Here is a 23,661-nt window from a genome sequence, read left to right as displayed (position 1 = left end):
TTAATAATATGAGTATATTGGATTACCTTTCTATGTTGTATAATATTCTGCAGGTAATTTTCAGCAAGAACATCATCAGTTACCCTAAAATACAATAGCTATGTTAACATTCAGAGGAATAATTTAATAGGATTAATGATTTACAATCAACATCATTTAGCAAGATCTTTACGACCAATACTACATGTTACCTATCTGTATAAGTATCTTCTACTAAGTGTTTCAATTCTGCTGCCAATCTTTGCATTCCCACAGAATCTTTACATGAGTTCAGTATTTGTTGCTGTGTAATATAGTCCAGTAGATCCATATCAAGAACAGCTGAGTGCTGTGTGACTCGCTCCACTGAAAACTGCAGAGAAAACATGCACTGATCAATATGTTAACCAACTACTAATAATATGAGGTTATTACGAAGATACTGCAAAGTAAATAAATAGTTTTACAGTAGCTGGAAGGGTAATATTACACAAGTGAAAATAAATGGTTTTACAGTAGCTGGAAGGGTAATATTACATAAGTGAAAATAAATGGTTTTACAGTAGCTGGAAGGGTAATATTACATAAGTGAAAATAAATGGTTTTACAGTAGCTGGAAGGGTAATATTACACCAGTGAAAATAAATGGTTTTACAGTAGCTGGAAGGGTAATATTACACCAGTGAAAATAAATGGTTTTACAGTAGCTGGAAGGGTAAGATTACATAAATGAAAATAAATGGTTTTACAGTAGCTGGAAGGGTAATATTACATAAGTGAAAATAAATGGTTTTACAGTAGCTGGAAGGGTAATATTACACCAGTGAAAATAAATGGTTTTACAGTAGCTGGAAGGGTAATATTACACCAGTGAAAATAAATGGTTTTACAGTAGCTGGAAGGGTAATATTACATAAGTGAAAATAAATAGTTTTACAGTAGCTGGAAGGGTAATATTACATAAGTGAAAATAAATGGTTTTACAGTAGCTGGAAAGGTAATATTACACCAGTGAAAATAAATGGTTTTACAGTAGCTGGGAGGGTAATATTACACCAGTGATAATAAATGGTTTTACAGTAGCTGGAAGGGTAATATTACACCAGTGAAAATAAATGGTTTTACAGTAGCTGGAAGGGTAATATTACACCAGTGAAAATAAATGGTTTGACAGTAGCTGGGAGGGTAATATTACATAAGTGAATTTAAATGGTTTTACAGTAGCTGGAAGGGTAATATTACACCAGTGAAAATAAATGGTTTTACAGTAGCTGGAAGGGTAATATTACACCAGTGAAAATAAATGGTTTTACAGTAGCTGGAAGGCTAATATTACATAAGTGAAAATAAATGGTTTTACAGTAGCTGGAAGGGTAATATTACATAAGTGAAAATAAATGGTTTTACAGTAGCTGGAAGGGTAATATTTGTGATGCATGTTTAGGCTCTATGCTATCCAGGAAGTTGAGGATGGTTACGGACTGATTTATGTAGCACAGTGATCGGGGTTGGTCTGGTCTGAATATAAAACTTGACAGCAACATTGACTTATGAAGTAAGAATTAACACCTTACCTCCTTTATCATCCCAGATAAACTGCGTATTTGACGATTGTTCTCAAATCCTGATCCACAAAATGTTATCAAGTTTAAAACAGCATCAGCTTGATGTCCCAGCACCTAACAATGACATTAATAAGACCTGGTAATAATTGTTATTATTGTAGTGCTATTTTATGAGAAGGAATATGATTCTAGTTGCCAGAATCAGCTATTAAAGATGACACTTAAAAATCTTGTGATTTTAACCAAACTGATTCTTAGCAATGTGTGTGTTTGAATGGTTTAGTGATGTCAACAATGACCTTTCGATTAAGATGGGTACATTATGCAAGAGTGGGTTATATATTATATTGGTAAGAACACAAACATATTACCAATATCTCATTATTAATCAAATTACACAGTCAAGTTCATACATGTATGTAACCCTTGACCCTGACATGTGTCAACTATCAACAACACTGTATCTGATGGTGCCCAGGAGCATAATTTTATACATGTCAATCATGGTTACTACTGTACTTTCCAAAAATCACTTCCAGTGACATTTATTGATACTTGTCTTGGATTAACTGACACTGAAACTTACCTTAAAATGTTCTACTGTGATATCATTTTGTCTTTTAGAAAGCTTGCTTCCATCCCTATTGGGTTTTACAATGAAAAAAAAAACATTAATGGAATTGAAGTATACTGACTGAATGGATCAAATTGATTGTCATAAAAACAGTAAACAACATTCAGCCATTCATGATATCCAGAGTGGAGAACATTGTACTTTTAATAATACATGATATATTACTACATACTTGTTCAAAAGTAAAGGTAAATGTGCAAATATCGGTGGAGTCCATCCAAAGGCTCTGTAAAACTGAAGATGTTTACCAACAGAAGTCAACCACTCCTACAAAAAATGTAAAGTTATCTTTACTTGCTGCAAAGAATAGAATATTCCTTGTGAAATGATCAGTGATAAACTAGTAATTTGAAAAAAAAAAAAATTAGGGCCAGGCGAAATTTTTGGACATGGAAGTCACTGCTGACATTTGTTTGTATATGGTACTATTGTGAGTGAAGATAAACTGGTACAAATATTGTTGAATAAATAGTTGGCTCAGAAAAAGAACTTTCATGATGTGAGATGTACCATCAGACCAGGTTGTTGAAATGCAATAAACTATTATTAACAAGCCATGCATGGCATAGTCCCATGCATGGCATAGTTAGTTATCAAATTTAAGATATATAGTTTTGTTTATAGTAATATAGCTGGAATATAATCATGTCAGGAATACGATTTTCTAACATTAAAATGATTGACATTTGTATCTGATCGTCAAACAAGCCCAATTATTAAAACAAAATGGCCGCCAGTCAGCCATTTTGAATCCAATCTGAAAAATAAAATGACGTGCATCAGGAACCCGTAATGTCTAATATATGTACCAAGTTTGAACGAAATCCATCCATAAATGCCAGAAATGCTTGATATTTGATGATTTTTTCGCACAAAAATGGCCACCATTTGGCCAATTTGAATAAGATCATCAAACCCATATATCTGTCTATTTATGACATGATGTATAATGAATATTTAAAATTTGAACATAATCAGTGACCGCAAGTCAGAGATATGGCACGAGAACCACATTCATTAATACAAAATGGCCGCCAGTCAGCCATTTTGAATCTTATCTGAAAAACAACATTATTTGCATCAAGGTCCCATAATGTCAAATGTATATACCAAGTTTGAACAAAATCCATCTGTAAACAGCCGAGAAATGCTTGATTTGTAGGATTTTTTAGCACAAAAATGGCCGCCATTCGGCCATCTTGAATCAGATCGTGAAATAAAATGATGTGCATCAAGGTCCTATAATGTATAATGTATAAACCAAGTTTGAACAAAATCCATCTGTAAACAGCCGAGAAATGCTTGATTTTGATGATTTTGAGCACAAAAATGGCCGCCATTCGGCCATCTTGAATCAGATCGTGAAACAAATTGATGTGCATATGTATAATATCATGTATGATGTATGTGTGAAGTTTGATTGTGATTGGTCCAGGCATTTCTAAGATACAGGTTCAGACACACGCACAGACGCACGGAGGTCAAAACATAAGACTAAAAATAATTTATAATTTTAAAATCCACTAGAATTACATATTCCAATCCATTATAATCCAGAATAATTTATACGAAATACATACCCATCCTCGAAGTACATGAGATATATCCATGAAATGATCATCTACAACATTGGCAAAGTGGTAAACAGGAAAACCATCAGCTTTAATAATTACCTGGTAAAATCAAATAATATTTAATCAGAATATGCATATCTACGACAGAATTACATGCATGTACTTGCACCAGGGATGGGCTTTGATGCACTAAAGACACTTACAGGGTCCCTTTCCACCAGGGATGGGCTTTGATGCACTAAAGACACTTACAGGGTCCCTTTCCACCAGGGATGGGCTTTGATGCACTAAAGACACTTACAGGGTCCCTTTCCACCAGGGATGGGCTTTGATGCACTAAAGACACTTACCGGGTCCCCTTTCCCCAGGGATGGGCTTTGATGCACTAAAGACACTTACTGGGTCCCCTTCCACCAGGGATGGGCTTTGATGCACTAAAGACACTTACCGGGTCCCCTTTCACCAGGGATGGGCTTTGATGCACTAAAGACACTTACCGGGTCCCCTTTCACCAGGGATGGGCTTTGATGCACTAAAGACACTTACCGGGTCCCCTTTCACCAGGGATGGGTTTTGATGGACTAAAGACACTTACTGGGTCCCATTCCACCAATGATGAGCTTAGATGCACTAAAGACACTTACCGGGTCCCCTTCCACCAGGGATGGGCTTAAGATGCACTAAAGACACTTACCAGGTCCCATTCCACCAATGATGGGCTTTGATGCACTAAAGACACTTACAGGGTCCCTTTCCACCAGGGATGGGCTTTGATGCACTAAAGACACTTACCGGGTCCCCTTCCACCAGGGATGGGCTTAAGATGCACTAAAGACATTTACCAGGTCCCATTCCACCAATGATGGGCTTTGATGCACTAAAGACACTTACAGGGTCCCTTTCCACCAGGGATGGGCTTTGATGCACTAAAGACACTTACCGGGTCCCCTTCCACCAGGGATGGGCTTTGATGCACTAAAGACACTTACCGGGTCCCTTTCCACCAGGGATGGGCTTTGATGCACTAAAGACACTTACCGGGTCCCCTTTCACCAGGGATGGGCTTTGATGCACTAAAGACACTTACCAGGTCCCCTTCCACCAGGGATGGGCTTTGATGCACTAAAGACACTTACCGGGTCCCTTTCCACCAGGGATGGGCTTTGATGCACTAAAGACACTTACCGGGTCCCCTTTCACCAGGGATGGGTTTTGATGCACTAAAGACACTTACAGGGTCCCCTTCCACCAGGGATGGGCTTAAGATGCACTAAAGACACTTACCGGGTCCCTTTCCACCAGGGATGGGCTTTGATGCACTAAAGACACTTACCGGGTCCCCTTTCACCAGGGATGGGCTTTGATACACTAAAGACACTTACCGGGTCCCTTTCCACCAGGGATGGGCTTCGATGCACTAAAGACACTTACAGGGTCCCTTTCCACCAGGGATGGGCTTTGATGCACTAAAGACACTTATCGGGTTTCTTTTCACCAGGGATGGGCTTTGATGCACTAAAGACACTTACCGGGTCCCCTTCCACCAGGGATGGGCTTTGATGCACTAAAGACACTTACCGGGTCCCCTTCCACCAGGGATGGGCTTTGATGCACTAAAGACACTTACCGGGTCCCCTTTCACCAGGGATGGGTTTTGATGGACTAAAGACACTTACTGGGTCCCATTCCACCAATGATGAGCTTAGATGCACTAAAGACACTTACCGGGTCCCCTTCCACCAGGGATGGGCTTAAGATGCACTAAAGACACTTACCAGGTCCCATTCCACCAATGATGGGCTTTGATGCACTAAAGACACTTACAGGGTCCCTTTCCACCAGGGATGGGCTTTGATGCACTAAAGACACTTACCGGGTCCCCTTCCACCAGGGATGGGCTTAAGATGCACTAAAGACATTTACCAGGTCCCATTCCACCAATGATGGGCTTTGATGCACTAAAGACACTTACAGGGTCCCTTTCCACCAGGGATGGGCTTTGATGCACTAAAGACACTTACCGGGTCCCCTTCCACCAGGGATGGGCTTTGATGCACTAAAGACACTTACCGGGTCCCTTTCCACCAGGGATGGGCTTTGATGCACTAAAGACACTTACCGGGTCCCCTTTCACCAGGGATGGGCTTTGATGCACTAAAGACACTTACCAGGTCCCCTTCCACCAGGGATGGGCTTTGATGCACTAAAGACACTTACCGGGTCCCTTTCCACCAGGGATGGGCTTTGATGCACTAAAGACACTTACCGGGTCCCCTTTCACCAGGGATGGGTTTTGATGCACTAAAGACACTTACAGGGTCCCCTTCCACCAGGGATGGGCTTAAGATGCACTAAAGACACTTACCGGGTCCCTTTCCACCAGGGATGGGCTTTGATGCACTAAAGACACTTACCGGGTCCCCTTTCACCAGGGATGGGCTTTGATACACTAAAGACACTTACCGGGTCCCTTTCCACCAGGGATGGGCTTCGATGCACTAAAGACACTTACAGGGTCCCTTTCCACCAGGGATGGGCTTTGATGCACTAAAGACACTTATCGGGTTTCTTTTCACCAGGGATGGGCTTTGATGCACTAAAGACACTTACCGGGTCCCCTTCCACCAGGGATGGGCTTTGATGCACTAAAGACACTTACCGGGTCCCCTTCCACCAGGGATGGGCTTTGATGCACTAAAGACACTTACCGGGTCCTCTTCCACCAGAATGGGCTTTGATGCACTAAAAACACTTACCGGGTCCCCTTCCACCAGGGATGGGCTTTGATGCACTAAACCATATACTAAATCAGTAAAATGTTCCACACCATTTTGCAACTGAAAGTGAAAAATTTAAATAACAATTAGTAGATGGCATCAAAAATATAACATATAATTAATGTATAGTTTGTGTTGTTGTATATGCTGAGCAATTCAGTGGTCTGGTTAGGACACTGTTTGGCATACAGCAATCCACAAGGAATTGTTTGTAGTACTGATGCTGTATCAGGATGAACAGTATATCCAGCTGAAATTCACCCCCACTGAATTTTGGATCCCCACCCCAACAAAATACTCATTAAGGGCTTATCCTAAATTTGTGCTATTCTTTCAGTTCTTTTTGTGGCATTTCTTGCTCGATTATTACAAAATTAGTTATCATACAAAGGGGAAATCTACACGAAGGAATCTGACCTGTCAAATCCTCACAGGAGAACAAAACCAGTAGTTTGAAAAATTTTATGGTCATGAAATCCTAGAGCCAATAATTGAAAGGTTTTATTGTACCTTAAATCTAATCACATACTTCTGTCCACTGTTTATTTTGTTTAGGATTTGTTCTGAGGAGAGATGTCGACACCTATTATCATATTTTGGGGTTTCTTTCTTTCTGAGAGACTCCTTTCTTAGAAGTGCCAGTCTTTGCTGTGAGCAAAAACAATGGTATGCCCATCCTTTCTATAACAGAAAACATAGAATCAGCATTAAGTAAATTATGTAACAGTCATTTTGCAAGCTGCACACACTACATTATTTTTACCTTTAACTAACAACATTTCCAGTAACATCTATAACAGTGGTATTACCTGCATTAGGATTTCAGCATGCTTTGAGTAAAGTGCCAATCTTTGTGACTAAAAAAAAATAGAAAGTTTTAAACTGTTTCAGTTATGTACATGTAGGTTTGTGGTGGTCTAAAGTAAGACACCCATTCTTAATACAACTGTGACAGACTACTGACTATAGTAAAATAACTGTTTGACACAATGGCATGAGCTTTAATTGTACTCAAGTGACTACAATTTTTAACTTATGAAGGCAATAGAAAATTCATTTCATTGGATTCAAAACTAACAAATAAATTAAAAATATGATGTTCAAAGCATTAAACTTATGGTGTAGATTTATGACATACCTGATAATATGGACCATAATCACCTCCAACAGTTGGACCTAGTAAAAAATACAAATTTACATTTCTCAAAGTATCAAAGAAACAGCATTTGAGTGATACTTGCTGTTATGAATTATCTTCTGAGTTGATTTACCTTCATCTGGTGTTAGTCTGGCCCATTGTAGGATATCTTCAATGTTATCCACTGCACCCGGAACAAATCGAGTCTACAAGACAAATTATATACATTCACTTGATGAACTTGTGCAAGTTGAGCTATTCCAAATACTCTATATGCACTTTTGTTTTGATAAATATTATTTTCAGCTTCCAGTTTTTCATTATGATAAACATATTCATATTACAACTTTCAATCATATTCAAAATGATCAAATTTTCTGACATGCAGTGATTTTTTTTAAAAGCCAAATTGACATATACTACAGTAATCTGCTAATCTTTATTTTTTTTAATTTTGTAAATAACTACACAATACAACTCTATATGAATATTGCTTATAATTGGATGGATTCAATCTTGATTTATGTGTTGTCACAAATATGCCTTTCACTGTATTCAATCAGTCAATAGCAAACTCATGTTTCAGTTTGAAATTTACACATATTTATTAGGCTGTACCAAGAGTTCCTTCAATACTTCTGATAACACTTATATGATACTTACTTGATCAGTGTCTTCTATTCGTAAAATAAATTTGCCACCCAGCCTTTTAGCAACCAGATAGTTGTACAGAGCAGTTCTAAGTCCTCCAAGATGTATTCGTCCAGTTGGACTTGGAGCAAATCTTAACCTCAACTTACGATCATTTGTTTTACTGCAAACATGACAGCTAGTGGTAAAATTCTTATACCAAGTAACGAAGAAAATTCGTTGCAACTTAAAAATACTCATGTGCGTTCGCATGGTACGCTAACTTATATTACGATCCTGGAAAGACATTTAAATATTTGAGCCGAGGGCGCTCTGTAGAATCTAAACTAGCCGCTCAGATGGTTTGTCTTGATTTTATGTCAGATTTTACGACGCGTGTTTTACAGAACTGTTTTGCACTTACTAATGTTATTACTTACATTCATATTAATCAGTAATTTCCAAAGACGCATAAAAATACCAGTCATGCAGTAAATGTTGTGAACAAGCTGCATTTCCTGTTTAACCTTTACATACCCTTTTGCGGCTGCTGCGTTCTACTATATTTGTTTGTTCGGTAAATTGACGCATGTTGTGTCCACCAACAAGAAGTTTCTCGTCATTTTATCTTGTCGCTGACGATCATGGTGAGTACAAATCTAGAAACATTTGTTGGCTTGAAATACATATAACTGAAGCAATCTGGAATCGGAATTACCATCACTGCGTACTAATACACCACTTACCACCCATCTCTTTATTAATAATAGAGTGTAGTGATGCAAATGTGGTATACGATTACAGTCTCGATATTGGCTGTAAATGCATGGTCAGCCAAATCCGACAAGAAAACTTAACCGTAAACTAAATAGACTTTTAGTCCTCACCAAATCCGAAAAAAAGGTATAACTGTAAGCAATGAACTACATTTTAGTTTCATTGTCCAGTATAACATTTCTGATTTCAGTTTCAATTTGCTGCTATGTATGTGTATTAGTACTTTGGATGTTGTTGTGTTGTTGGCATCCTTGCCCATATTCTTCTTAGATTTAATGAGAAAAATTCACTGGCACTTGTGACGATAAAAATAGTGCAATTAAATATGCATTTAACATTGTATTTTTTGTTTATACTGTTTATATAATAAATCCGACATTAAATAATTTTGATAATATTTTGGGACTTGTAAGGCAGGGGTATGAAACTGCAGTCAGAGTGTGTTCCACCACATATTCCACCTGATTTAACTGAGATAAAATAATGTATAACATGCAATGATTTCTATGGCTGAAATTAAGATATTAGGGGCAGATATGCAGGGAACTATACTACATGTACATGTATAGAATGTCTTTCACACATATTCACAATTTCTCAAACTTTGTAAGACAAGTAGTTTATGTCTATATATACCGGTACTTAATTTATTTTCATAGCTCTGTTTGTACTGCACCACATGCACTTTGCACTCAATGTGATCATTGATTTAAATAAAAGTAATATGATTAGGATCATTTTGAGGCAGCAACTTCTTTTCCTTTTTAACTTGTATTTCTTTAAAATGATTGCAATAAAATACTATTACCGCTATTCTCAGGTTATGGAGGGTCATTGAATGTATTAAACTCTGAATTGAACTTCATATTTATAGTTGGCATGTTATATTACAATTTTGTTATAGTGTCTGTGACTGTAACCACTGGTCATTGACACTGCTAGAGATTTAAAGGGCAACTAAATAGAGCCTATTTTGGTGTTTGTATTTATCAAGTTATGTATATTGATTATAAATTTGAAAAAAAAAATGAAAAAAAATGATTATCTTCAGAGTTATGATGATTTAATTATGAGAAACCATAAACCTGCGAAGGACTTCCGTTTGCGCCATCTTGCCATAAAAAAACGCCCTCATGAGGTATAAACAGGTAAAGTAACAAAGCATGATGACGAAATAGTATCTGATTAAATATAAGCAACTTAGGGAGCCATAGTTGGCTGGATAGGTGAATTGACTTCTAGTCTAGGTTGTTTCGACTTTTACGTTAATGTTATTTACAAGCGTATCAACATACAAACATTATGGATGTGCGATTGATCGAGACAGGCATTTTGTTTTGTTTTTTGTCTAACTGTCTAATAAATGCTGTTTCCAGTACTGCACTGTGCGGCGTGCAAATTATTCAAAGTATGGATGCTGGAGTATGCAATCTTGAGTTCGTAGGGTAGTGGTGGAAACATTTTTGTCCATGTATTCACGGGGCTGCACTGGCAAATCATGGGACAAGTGTCACAGGAACACCAAGCAGATTGTTCACAGACTTCCATGTAATTTGAAATAAAACTATCATCCGAACAAGGGGGCATCGTCGACGATATACTCTCATCACTCACACTGGACTGATCTGAATCTTCACAGTATACCGTACAATACGATTTACATACCGTCTGAATTTACGGTGAAATAATGGGTAGGGTCTGTGAGGAAACAGTGGACGAAGGCATTTATCATTATCTTCGTTTTGGTATGTTTTCGATCTTACGCAAACTCTTGACGCAAAGCAATTTTCCATCATGAGGTTTTTCAGCATGATTTGACCTGGAACAACTTCCTTTGACATAACAGGTCATGTCTTTCATTAACCAATCAATATGATGTGTCGTAATGATGAAATTTTCCGATTATTGACGATGATTTTTTAACACAATGTGGAGTATTTTGCCTCATTTTTAACGAATCCAGATTGGATTAAAAATTTGGATGATATTAATGGTTTGTTTGTATTGCTGTGTTTCTAGACTCACAGCGAATTCAAAACAAAAAAACAGTCTGATCCAAATGACTTGCGCCTTTGAGAATCGCATCTTACCGTTCTTGCGTTTATGAACCAAAAATATCAAAAATGTTTTTTTTTGATAACATATTTAATTCAGTCCAGTGGTTAGATGGGTTATTTATTAGAGACGCCTGAGGAACCAAAATTTGCAATGTAAGTCTTTATGGTGACAAAAAAACGCGATAATAGCCAAGGAAACGAGAGACTGAATTTAAAAAAATATTTTTTATATATGGTATATAATTAATAAAAGTGTGCACTTATGTAAATGACAGAGATTAGTTATCATTAGTAAATGGTCAATATATGATTTAGCATATACCAGTAGTTCATGGAATTTGGGGTTTATGTGTGCATTTAATAGAGATGTACTTCTAATACAGCCGATATAGTATTTGTAACTATGATCATTATTTTACATTTTGATATTATAATAAACAGGGTACTTTCAATTTCAGTCAACTGGGCTTATATTGGCTGGGTTAGGTCTGGCAGCTGTTGCAGTTGTCGGTGAGTCTGTCTCTTTGCTTTAACATTATGTGACTGTGCCATTAATAATAATTGGGCATGGATGTCTGATGGCTGATTCATGTGATGAAAGCAATGAGTTTATGTCTGCTTATATTGAAGAAACAACAAGAGCACTTATTTATAGAATTTCATTACATTGTTCCATTTGAGCGTTTCATGATGTTTCTTGGACATGCCTTAGTCAATCACCATCAAACTTGGACACTGATTCATAGTCATTTTATTTGAGCCACTGGACTGGGTCTATATATAGTCACATGACCTCATTAAATATGCATAATTATAATATCTTGAACATAATTGAGATATAGATGTTCAACCAATGCTTACCTTTATTTAGTCTCCTCTGCCATGATATAGTAGCAACAATCATTCATAGTCATATCGGAAGAAACTCAAAAATTGTCTTTTAGTTTTGACTATTTACCTACATCTGTGTTGTACTTTCTCCTTCTCCCCTTCTAGCAACAAGTACATTTTGTACTCTGGACTGAAATGGTCAATAACTTAATAACAATAACTTAGCTCAACATTTTTGGCACACCACATTATTGACTTATTCCCAGTTACTAAAAGCAGAATATACCAACTTTTATTACAATCTACACAAATGCTCAAACCAATCATAATGAAAATAACGAGGATCTGCCATCTCTCATGGTTTTCTTGTTTGATTTGTTATTACTGATGAAGTATCACAGTGAGTCATTCTTCCCATGTGTAAGAGGACGTAGAGGTTGTTCATTATATCACAGTAACAACAATACCTGGATGTCATATTCACTTCTTATTCACACAAACATAATTCCATAGTATTATTTTAAAAAGCAATCCTGTGGCATATTTTGTCTCTGTAGGCCGTGCAGCGGTACAAGCTGGCAAAATTGTACAACAAAACGCATCAAAGTTTCCCAAACCTGTAAGTTTATCAATATTTTGTTTTTATTATTTTATCGATGTAATTATAATAAACAATAACGGACAAAAGCACAATAAAGCACATACATTTGTATATAGAGCACAAAGTGTGTTAAGTGCATTATTGGTTTTGTCTCCTGCATTCAAAGCACACAGCGAGTCCATCTGTGTCTGTACATACATGTATGTGCGTTCCATGGATATTTCTCTGGAAAGACCTAGGTGGTGTTTGGTTGAATTTGTTTAAATATTAATTTCCAGTCTTTCAACTAATATTTTATAATCCACTTAACAGGTTTAAATAAATGTTGGCATACAGGTGCTCTTTGTTGAAATTCACGCATACTAATTACCTAATTTACATAAATTATCTAGTTCTTTGCTGTCCCTCAGATATCTCCTGTGTCACGTTTCATTGAAACTTGATGTTGTGATATTGTGCTAACCAGATTATGTTGGGTAGAAATTTTTATTAGCTTATTTGAAATTTTTTTGTATCTTGCAGCATTTGCTGAGAAACAAATTGATATGATTTCCCCCAAAAAATGTGGTACCTAACCACTCTGTACTTGTACTTGTACTTCATTTCTTACATCTTGTAAATAACAACTGATTTAACTTTACTTCATCAGCCCAAGTATCAAGCAGCCACTTCGATATGACTTGCATGATCTTTTAAACTGAACTTGAACAAAAAATTTTTACCAGTAATTGCCTGATTTCAATAGTAATTAATATCGATAATAATGACGAAGGGATACAGAAATGATTAAACACTTGTTACCTCATAATTTACCTTCTTTTTAAATATTCTCTCTAATCATTTTGAATGCATATTGCCATGTATGTGATTTATTATTGTGAATAATCTTCAGCAATAACACCTAGAATTCATTGACAATGCTATAATATGCAATAATCCCATGCAGCAATGACACCTAGAATTCATTGACAATGCTATAATATGCAATAATCCCATGCAGCAATGACACCTAGAATTCATTGACAATGCTATAATATGCAATAATCCCATTCAGCAATGACACCTAGAATTCATTGACAATGCTATAATATGCAATAATCCCATTCAGCAATGACACCTAGAATTCATTGACAATGCTATAATATGCAATAATCCCATGCAGCAATGACACCTAGAATTCATTGACAATGCTATAATATGCAATAATCCCATGCAGCAATGACACCTAGAATTCATTGACAATGCTATAATATGCAATAATCTCATGCAGCAATGACACCTAGAATTCATCGACAATGCTATAATATGCAATAATCCCATGCAGCAATGACACCTAGAATTCATTGACAATGCTATAATATGCAATAATCCCATGCAGCAATGACACCTAGAATTCATCGACAATGCTATAATATGCAATAATCCCATGCAGCAATGACACCTAGAATTCATTGACAATGCTATAATATGCAATAATCCCATGCAGCAATGACACCTAGAATTCATTGACAATGCTATAATATGCAATAATCCCATGCAGCAATGACACCTAGAATTCATTGACAATGCTATAATATGCAATAATCCCATGCAGCAATGACACCTAGAATTCATTGACAATGCTATAATATGCAATAATCCCATGCAGCAATGACACCTAGAATTCATTGACAATGCTATAATATGCAATAATCCCATGCAGCAATGACACCTAGAATTCATTGACAATGCTATAATATGCAATAATCCCATTCAGCAATGACACCTAGAATTCATTGACAATGCTATAATATGCAATAATCCCATGCAGCAATGACACCTAGAATTCATTGACAATGCTATAATATGCAATAATCCCATGCAGCAATGACACCTAGAATTCATTGACAATGCTATAATATGCAATAATCCCATGCAGCAATGACACCTAGAATTCATTGACAATGCTATAATATGCATTATATTATACCAGTATATTGATGGTGTTAATCCATTGATTTGATTGGTCCAAACACAAAATTTGCATATGCAATCCATGGTATATTGGCTGATAATGCACGGCTAAACCAAGTGGCCCTGGAACATGAATTGACTACAGGTTTAATACGGAAATATATAAAACCGGTATTATTTGATTTTTAGGGAAATATAGTGGTTGAATTTTAGAAGAATATTGAAAAAAATACTGAATTAAAAACATCTGAAAAGTTATATAACTATAATATTGCTTTTTGTAAATGTTGGGATCCAAGTTGTGAGCGTCGGTCGTTGGGTGATTGTCGTTCGCCACACAAACCTAAACCACCGTCCCTTAACACCGTGAGGTGCCTACACGAACGCCAGAACGCTATGTTCTCAGTGTTGTTACTTTGAGATGGATTGCGAACTTCCAACAAAGAAAACATGATCTTTAAGTGCAAGATATAATTGAGGGATTTATTGACATAAAAATGCAAAAAACTATGAGTCACAGGCAAAAATGTATGCCACCAATAACAACCGGTGTCCGGTAGCGGCAGCTGACAAAATTGCAGTGCACCCGGGTAATTGCCATCTGTTTCAAAAAACACGGGACAACGCAGGATTCGACGACGATATATGGTATTGTAATTCTTCACTATGGGTAAATAAATTACAGGAGATGATGAAGGTAATTTCGAAAGCTACAGATTTGTGCCGAGTGTGCACCAACCACTGTATTAGAGCGGCGGCGCGGCATGCAAAGTCTTTCGGCCGGAGTTGGGACAAGGCATATCATGTACGTGTCACAAAAACGATGCGAAAATCCGATCTTACACCATCAAACTTACCCCAGAACAACGACAAAACTTGTCAGTCATACTGTCACAAAACTTTGGTTATACCAAAGATATCCAGGTCAGATGTTGGAACTGATGTCGCTGTGCCGGTCACCGTACATGATACACCGCGTCCCGCCGCGTACCGCTGAACGTCAAATATCCACAGTTACAAGTAGTATGATGAGTCACAAAACCGGTTTATTTCACAACTGTACTTTCAATGGGCAAATTACAGTTCAAATTGTACAAAAACCGGAATGAAAACGTGGAAAATCCGTTGTTTAAATGATCCAAACTGTACACGACCCTGTATTTCAAATCGCGTCGTGCGTCAGTAAAAGGTCAGAAAGGTCAGCCTTTGTTATGCTAATTTGTGTGTTTACGCTGCTCTATTCAACGTGGATATGTTTTTTTTTCATGTGGAATAAAAAATAGTTTGTATTCAATTTGAACTGCGTTGCGCATGTAATTTTTGTATGCATTCAGCATACAACTACATACTATTCTTATAAATATTCATGTTCAAGGGCCATAATCATGATCTTTTAGTAGATGAAAGTAAACTCTTTCTTTACAAGTTTTATCGAATTGTCAATATACTGGTATAATATAATAGCAATAACCCCCGCCGAAGTTGGGTATACCACTTGATATTGCACAATTCACTCCATATATGCACTCGCCTGCGGCTCGTGCATATATGTCGTGAATTGTGCAATATCTCGTGGTATACCCGCCTTCGGCGGGGGTTATTGCTTAAATAATCCCATGCAGCAATGACACCTAGAATTCATTGACAATGCTATAATATGCAATAATCCCATGCAGCAATGACACCTAGAATTCATTGACAATGCTATAATATGCAATAATCCCATGCAGCAATGACACCTAGAATTCATTGACAATGCTATAATATGCAATAATCCCATGCAGCAATGACACCTAGAATTCATTGACAATGCTATAATATGCAATAATCCCATGCAGCAATGACACCTAGAATTCATTGACAATGCTATAATATGCAATAATCCCATGCAGCAATGACACCTAGAATTCATTGACAATGCTATAATATGCAATAATCCCATGCAGCAATGACACCTAGAATTCATTGACAATGCTATAATATGCAATAATCCCATGCAGCAATGACACCTAGAATTCATTGACAATGCTATAATATGCAATAATCCCATGCAGCAATGACACCTAGAATTCATTGACAATGCTATAATATGCAATAATCCCATGCAGCAATGACACCTAGAATTCATCGACAATGCTATAATATGCAATAATCCCATGCAGCAATGACACCTAGAATTCATTGACAATGCTATAATATGCAATAATCCCATGCAGCAATGACACCTAGAATTCATTGACAATGCTATAATATGCAATAATCCCATTCAGCAATGACACCTAGAATTCATTGACAATGCTATAATATGCAATAATCCCATGCAGCAATGACACCTAGAATTCATTGACAATGCTATAATATGCAATAATCCCATGCAGCAATGACACCTAGAATTCATTGACAATGCTATAATATGCAATAATCCCATGCAGCAATGACACCTAGAATTCATTGACAATGCTATAATATGCAATAATCCCATGCAGCAATGACACCTAGAATTCATTGACAATGCTATAATATGCAATAATCCCATGCAGCAATGACACCTAGAATTCATTGACAATGCTATAATATGCAATAATCCCATGCAGCAATGACACCTAGAATTCATCGACAATGCTATAATATGCAATAATCCCATGCAGCAATGACACCTAGAATTCATTGACAATGCTATAATATGCAATAATCCCATGCAGCAATGACACCTAGAATTCATTGACAATGCTATAATATGCAATAATCCCATGCAGCAATGACACCTAGAATTCATTGACAATGCTATAATATGCAATAATCCCATGCAGCAATGACACCTAGAATTCATTGACAATGCTATAATATGCAATAATCCCATGCAGCAATGACACCTAGAATTCATCGACAATGCTATAATATGCAATAATCCCATGCAGCAATGACACCTAGAATTCATTGACAATGCTATAATATGCAATAATCCCATGCAGCAATGACACCTAGAATTCATTGACAATGCTATAATATGCAATAATCCCATGCAGCAATGACACCTAGAATTCATTGACAATGCTATAATATGCAATAATCCCATGCAGCAATGACACCTAGAATTCATCGACAATGCTATAATATGCAATAATCCCATGCAGCAATGACACCTAGAATTCATTGACAATGCTATAATATGCAATAATCCCATTCAGCAATGACACCTAGAATTCATCGACAATGCTATAATATGCAATAATCCCATGCAGCAATGACACCTAGAATTCATCGACAATGCTATAATATGCAATAATCCCATGCAGCAATGACACCTAGAATTCATTGACAATGCTATAATATGCAATAATCCCATGCAGCAATGACACCTAGAATTCATTGACAATGCTATAATATGCAATAATCCCATGCAGCAATGACACCTAGAATTCATTGACAATGCTATAATATGCAATAATCCCATGCAGCAATGACACCTAGAATTCATTGACAATGCTATAATATGCAATAATCCCATGCAGCAATGACACCTAGAATTCATTGACAATGCTATAATATGCAATAATCCCATGCAGCAATGACACCTAGAATTCATTGACAATGCTATAATATGCAATAATCCCATGCAGCAATGACACCTAGAATTCATTGACAATGCTATAATATGCAATAATCCCATGCAGCAATGACACCTAGAATTCATTGACAATGCTATAATATGCAATAATCCCATGCAGCAATGACACCTAGAATTCATTGACAATGCTATAATATGCAATAATCCCATGCAGCAATGACACCTAGAATTCATTGACAATGCTATAATATGCAATAATCCCATGCAGCAATGACACCTAGAATTCATCGACAATGCTATAATATGCAATAATCCCATGCAGCAATGACACCTAGAATTCATTGACAATGCTATAATATGCAATAATCCCATGCAGCAATGACACCTAGAATTCATTGACAATGCTATAATATGCAATAATCCCATGCAGCAATGACACCTAGAATTCATTGACAATGCTAAAATATGCAATAATCCCATGCAGCAATGACACCTAGAATTCATTGACAATGCTATAATATGCAATAATCCCATTCAGCAATGACACCTAGAATTCATTGACAATGCTATAATATGCAATAATCCCATTCAGCAATGACACCTAGAATTCATTGACAATGCTATAATATGCAATAATCCCATGCAGCAATGACACCTAGAATTCATTGACAATGCTATAATATGCAATAATCCCATGCAGCAATGACACCTAGAATTCAATGACAATGCTATAATATGCAATAATCCCATGCAGCAATGACACCTAGAATTCATTGACAATGCTATAATATGCAATAATCCCATGCAGCAATGACACCTAGAATTCATTGACAATGCTATAATATGCAATAATCCCATGCAGCAATGACACCTAGAATTCATTGACAATGCTATAATATGCAATAATCCCATGCAGCAATGACACCTAGAATTCATTGACAATGCTATAATATGCAATAATCCCATGCAGCAATGACACCTAGAATTCATTGACAATGCTATAATATGCAATAATCCCATGCAGCAATGACACCTAGAATTCATTGACAATGCTATAATATGCAATAATCCCATGCAGCAATGACACCTAGAATTCATTGACAATGCTATAATATGCAATAATCCCATTCAGCAATGACATCTAGAATTCATTGACAATGCTATAATATGCAATAATCCCATGCAGCAATGACACCTAGAATTCATTGACAATGCTATAATATGCAATAATCCCATGCAGCAATGACACCTAGAATTCATTGACAATGCTATAATATGCAATAATTCCATGCAGCAATGACACCTAGAATTCATTGACAATGCTATAATATGCAATAATTCCATGCAGCAATGACACCTAGAATTCATTGACAATGCTATAATATGCAATAATCCCATGCAGCAATGACACCTAGAATTCATTGACAATGCTATAATATGCAATAATCCCATGCAGCAATGACACCTAGAATTCATTGACAATGCTATAATATGCAATAATCCCATGCAGCAATGACACCTAGAATTCATTGACAATGCTATAATATGCAATAATCCCATGCAGCAATGACACCTAGAATTCATTGACAATGCTATAATATGCAATAATCCCATGCAGCAATGACACCTAGAATTCATTGACAATGCTATAATATGCAATAATCCCATGCAGCAATGACACCTAGAATTCATTGACAATGCTATAATATGCAATAATCCCATGCAGCAATGACACCTAGAATTCATCGACAATGCTATAATATGCAATAATCCCATGCAGCAATGACACCTAGAATTCATTGACAATGCTATAATATGCAATAATCCCATGCAGCAATGACACCTAGAATTCATTGACAATGCTATAATATGCAATAATCCCATGCAGCAATGACACCTAGAATTCATTGACAATGCTATAATATGCAATAATCCCATGCAGCAATGACACCTAGAATTCATTGACAATGCTATAATATGCAATAATCCCATGCAGCAATGACACCTAGAATTCATTGACAATGCTATAATTAAGCAATAACCCCCGCCGAAGGCGGGTATACCACGAGATATTGCACAATTCACGACATATATGCACGAGCCGCAGGCGAGTGCATATATGGAGTGAATTGTGCAATATCAAGTGGTATACCCAACTTCGGCGGGGGTTATTGCTATTATATTATACCAGTATATTGACAATTCGATAAAACTAGTAAAAAAAGAGTTTACTTTCATCTACTAAAAAATCATGATTATGGCCCTTGAACATGAATATTTATAAGAATAGTATGTAGTTGTACGCTGAATGCATACAAAAATTACATGCGCAACACAGTTCAAATTGAATACAAACTAATTTTTATTCCACATGAAAATGAAACATATCCACGTTGAATAGAGCAGCGTAAACACACAAATTAGCATAACAAAGGATGACCTTTCTGACCTTTTACTGACGCACAACGCGATTTGAAATACAGGGTCGTGTACAGTTTGGATCATTTTTCACGTTTTCATTCCGGTTTTTGTAAAATTTGGACTGTAATTTGCCCATTGAAAGTACAGTTGTGAAATAAACCGGTTTTGTGACTCATCATACTACTTGTAACTGTGGATATTTGACGTTCAGCGGTACTTGGTTCGACAGAAATTTGAGACGCGGCGGGACGCGGTGTATCATGTACGGCGACCGGCACAGCGACCTCAGTTCCAACATTTGACCTGGATACCTTTGGTATAACCAAAGTTTTGTGACAGTATGACTGACAAGTTTTGTCGTTGTTCTGGGGTAAGTTTGATGGTGTAAGATCGGATTTTCGCATCGTTTTTGTGACACGTACATGATATGCCTTGTCTCAACTCCGGCCGAAAGACTTTGCACGCCGTCGCTCTAATACAGTGGTTGGTGAACACTCGTCACAAATCTGTAGCTTTCGAAATTACCTTCATCATCTCCTGTAATTTATTTACCCATAGTGGAGAATTACAATACCATATATCGTCGTCGAACCCTGCGTTGTCCCGTGTTTTTTGAAACAGATGGCAATTACCCGGGTGCACTGCAATTTTGTCAGCTGCCGCTACCGGACACCGGTTGTTATTGGTGGCATACATTTTTGCCTGTGACTCATAGTTTTTTGCATTTTTATGTCATTAAATCCCTCAATTATATCTTGTACTTAAAGATCATGTTTTCTTTGTTGGAAGTTCGCAATCCATCTCAAAGTAACAACACTGAGAACATAGCGTTCTGGCGTTCGTGTAGGCACCTCACGGTGTTGAGGGACGGTGGTTTAGGTTTGTGTGGCGAACGACAATCACCCAACGACCGACGCTCACAACTTGGATCCCACCATTAACAAAAAGCAATATTATAGTTATGTAACTTTTCAGATGTTTTTAATTCAGTATTTTTTTCAATATTCTTCCAAAATTCAACCACTATATTTCCCTAAAAATCAAATAATACCGGTTTTATGTATTTCCGTATTAAACCTATAGTCAATTCATGTTCCAGGGCCACTTGGTTTAGCCGTGCATTATCAGCCAATATACCATGGATTGCATATGCAAATTTTGTGTTTGGACCAATCAAATCAATGGATTATCACCATCAATACACTGGTATAATATAATATGCAATAATCTCATGCACCTACATCATTGTGTCTTCAGACTGTTCACCCATTCTATGAAATATATACCATTTGAAATCAATGCAATCAATATCATTTGATTTAATGTATAACACTACTGTAGCATATTCATAATAATTATCAAGTACTGGTATGTGTAACAGTGCAGTCAAGTAACTGTTTTACCATACAGTGTTCAGGCAGGTATGCTGGTTTGAATGATAACTGTTTTACCATACAGTGTTCAGGCAGGCATGCTGGTTTGAATGATAACTGTTTTATCATACAGTGTTCAGGCAGGCATGCTGGTTTGAATGATAACTGTTTTACCATACAGTGTTCAGGCAGGTATGCTGGTTTGAATGATAACTGTTTTACCAGTGTTCAGGCAGGTATGCTGGTTTGAATGATAACTGTTTTACCATACAGTGTTCAGGCAGGCATGCTGGTTTGAATGATAACTGTTTTACCATACAGTGTTCAGGCAGGCATGCTGGTTTGAATGATAACTGTTTTACCATACAGTGTTCAGGCAGGTATGCTGGTTTGAATGATAACTGTTTTACCATACAGTGTTCAGGCAGGTATGCTGGTTTGAATGATAACTGTTTTACCATACAGTGTTCAGGCAGGCATGCTGGTTTGAATGATAACTGTTTTACCATACAGTGTTCAGGCAGGCATGCTGGTTTGAATGATAACTGTTTTACCATACAGTGTTCAGGCAGGCATGCTGGTTTGAATGATAACTTGGCCCCAATATTATAGCAATGACACATTAGTCTTCTCATTATTGAAGCCAATACTCTGATATTAATACCTCATGTTGTGATGACAAATTCTGTAAAGTTTAACGTTTTGATATACAAAAATTTAAATAGATAATTGTTTCTTCAACATGCGGTTAGTTATTCAGCTTGAGACAACAGGCTTGTCTAACTAGCATGTATCGCCATACAATCATGCAATTAAAACCTGCATCTGTGTTCTTTAATTCAGAATTTAAGCGGTTACTATCGTGGAGGATTTGACACTAAAATGACAAAAAGGGAAGCAAGTTTAATATTTGGTATCAGGTAAGAATTCAATTTAATCAGAATAACTGTATTGAAGTTAATTTTAAGATTGACCATACTGGTATCATAAGTTCAACATCATATTAGACACAATGCTTATACATGGTTCAATTTAAAGGTTATGTGTTTTTACTCTGTTCTACAATTCAATAATGTCAATAATCCTATTTTTCTTCTAGTCCATCTGCAAGTAAAGCAAAGCTACGAGAAGCACACAGAAGAATTATGTTACTAAATCATCCTGATAGAGGTAAACATACTGCTGTCCAGAATGCCTGAATGTTTTTTTTTTGTTTTATTTGTTTTGGGTGGGGGTGAGAAAGTTGCCTTCAGTTTTTGCTCAAACTAGATCATTAATGGAACTGTGGCTAGAATAAATGTGATCAGGTAATACTACGGTGAAATTTCAAATCTGGATTGCTAACTTAGATCTTCTTGTAGAATTTCTAGACTTATAAGTAAAATAGGACCAATGTATGTTGCTTATAACTAGATTCAGTTTAACCTGGTGAAACAGCTCTCTTGATTTTCTGATTTGTTCTTGTAGGTGGCTCGCCTTATATTGCTGCTAAAATCAATGAGGCTAAGGACCTGTTGGAAACCAAACATCCAAAATAAACATTTAACATCGTGCAAAAGACACTTCATTTCAATATAGCTTTTATACTAGGATGAGAATTTATTTGATGTCTATATCCATGAGTGGTTGTTGCATCCATCTACCGATACATCTGGGTCCTGGTTGCAGTTGAACTCAAGATGTTTGAAGACTTGATTCACTAACAGTCTGGACTCTCAACAAAGAAGATACATACTAAATATATTGAACAACAGTAATAAATATCTTTTTTTATACAATGTTA

The 23,661-nt window shown here is 36.7% G+C and overlaps 2 protein-coding genes across 2 annotated transcripts in view; one reads left to right on the top strand and one right to left on the bottom strand.

Annotated features, from left to right (window-relative positions):
* Positions 1–8,943, bottom strand: part of LOC102802772 (nondiscriminating glutamyl-tRNA synthetase EARS2, mitochondrial-like) — a 16,518-nt gene extending 7,575 nt beyond the window's left edge. Inside the window, exons 1-14 of the mRNA XM_085496469.1 lie at positions 8,938–8,943; positions 8,835–8,854; positions 8,331–8,481; positions 7,801–7,873; positions 7,668–7,705; positions 7,339–7,386; positions 7,040–7,210; positions 6,509–6,589; positions 3,759–3,851; positions 2,351–2,445; positions 2,131–2,185; positions 1,554–1,658; positions 192–352; positions 27–84 (exon numbers count right to left, since the gene is read on the bottom strand). Coding sequence (XP_085352595.1) covers positions 27–84; positions 192–352; positions 1,554–1,658; positions 2,131–2,185; positions 2,351–2,445; positions 3,759–3,851; positions 6,509–6,589; positions 7,040–7,210; positions 7,339–7,386; positions 7,668–7,705; positions 7,801–7,873; positions 8,331–8,481; positions 8,835–8,854; positions 8,938–8,943 — 1,155 coding nt within the window. The remainder of the gene's footprint in view (positions 1–26; positions 85–191; positions 353–1,553; positions 1,659–2,130; positions 2,186–2,350; positions 2,446–3,758; positions 3,852–6,508; positions 6,590–7,039; positions 7,211–7,338; positions 7,387–7,667; positions 7,706–7,800; positions 7,874–8,330; positions 8,482–8,834; positions 8,855–8,937) is intronic.
* Positions 8,847–23,661, top strand: LOC100366688 (dnaJ homolog subfamily C member 15-like). Its single transcript, XM_085498464.1, has 6 exons — positions 8,847–8,944; positions 11,590–11,641; positions 12,520–12,581; positions 22,722–22,798; positions 22,978–23,048; positions 23,346–23,661. Exons 1-6 carry the CDS (start codon positions 8,942–8,944, stop codon positions 23,414–23,416), a joined length of 336 nt encoding a protein of 111 aa, XP_085354590.1. The 5' UTR covers positions 8,847–8,941; the 3' UTR covers positions 23,417–23,661.

Source organism: Saccoglossus kowalevskii, chromosome 1, assembly GCF_978046115.1.
Source record: "Saccoglossus kowalevskii chromosome 1, keSacKowa6.1, whole genome shotgun sequence".
Taxonomy (NCBI): Eukaryota; Metazoa; Hemichordata; class Enteropneusta; family Harrimaniidae; genus Saccoglossus; species Saccoglossus kowalevskii.
This window is presented reverse-complemented; position numbering and strand designations above follow the sequence as displayed.

What these genes read in the sequence shown, in the direction of transcription:
- LOC100366688 (XM_085498464.1), top strand. An exon ending in CATCAAAGTTTCCCAAACCT is followed by an intron (nt 12,582 to 22,721) that starts GTAAGTTTATCA and finishes TCTTTAATTCAG; the next exon opens with AATTTAAGCGGTTACTATCG. An exon ending in ACTAAATCATCCTGATAGAG is followed by an intron (nt 23,049 to 23,345) that starts GTAAACATACTG and finishes TTGTTCTTGTAG; the next exon opens with GTGGCTCGCCTTATATTGCT.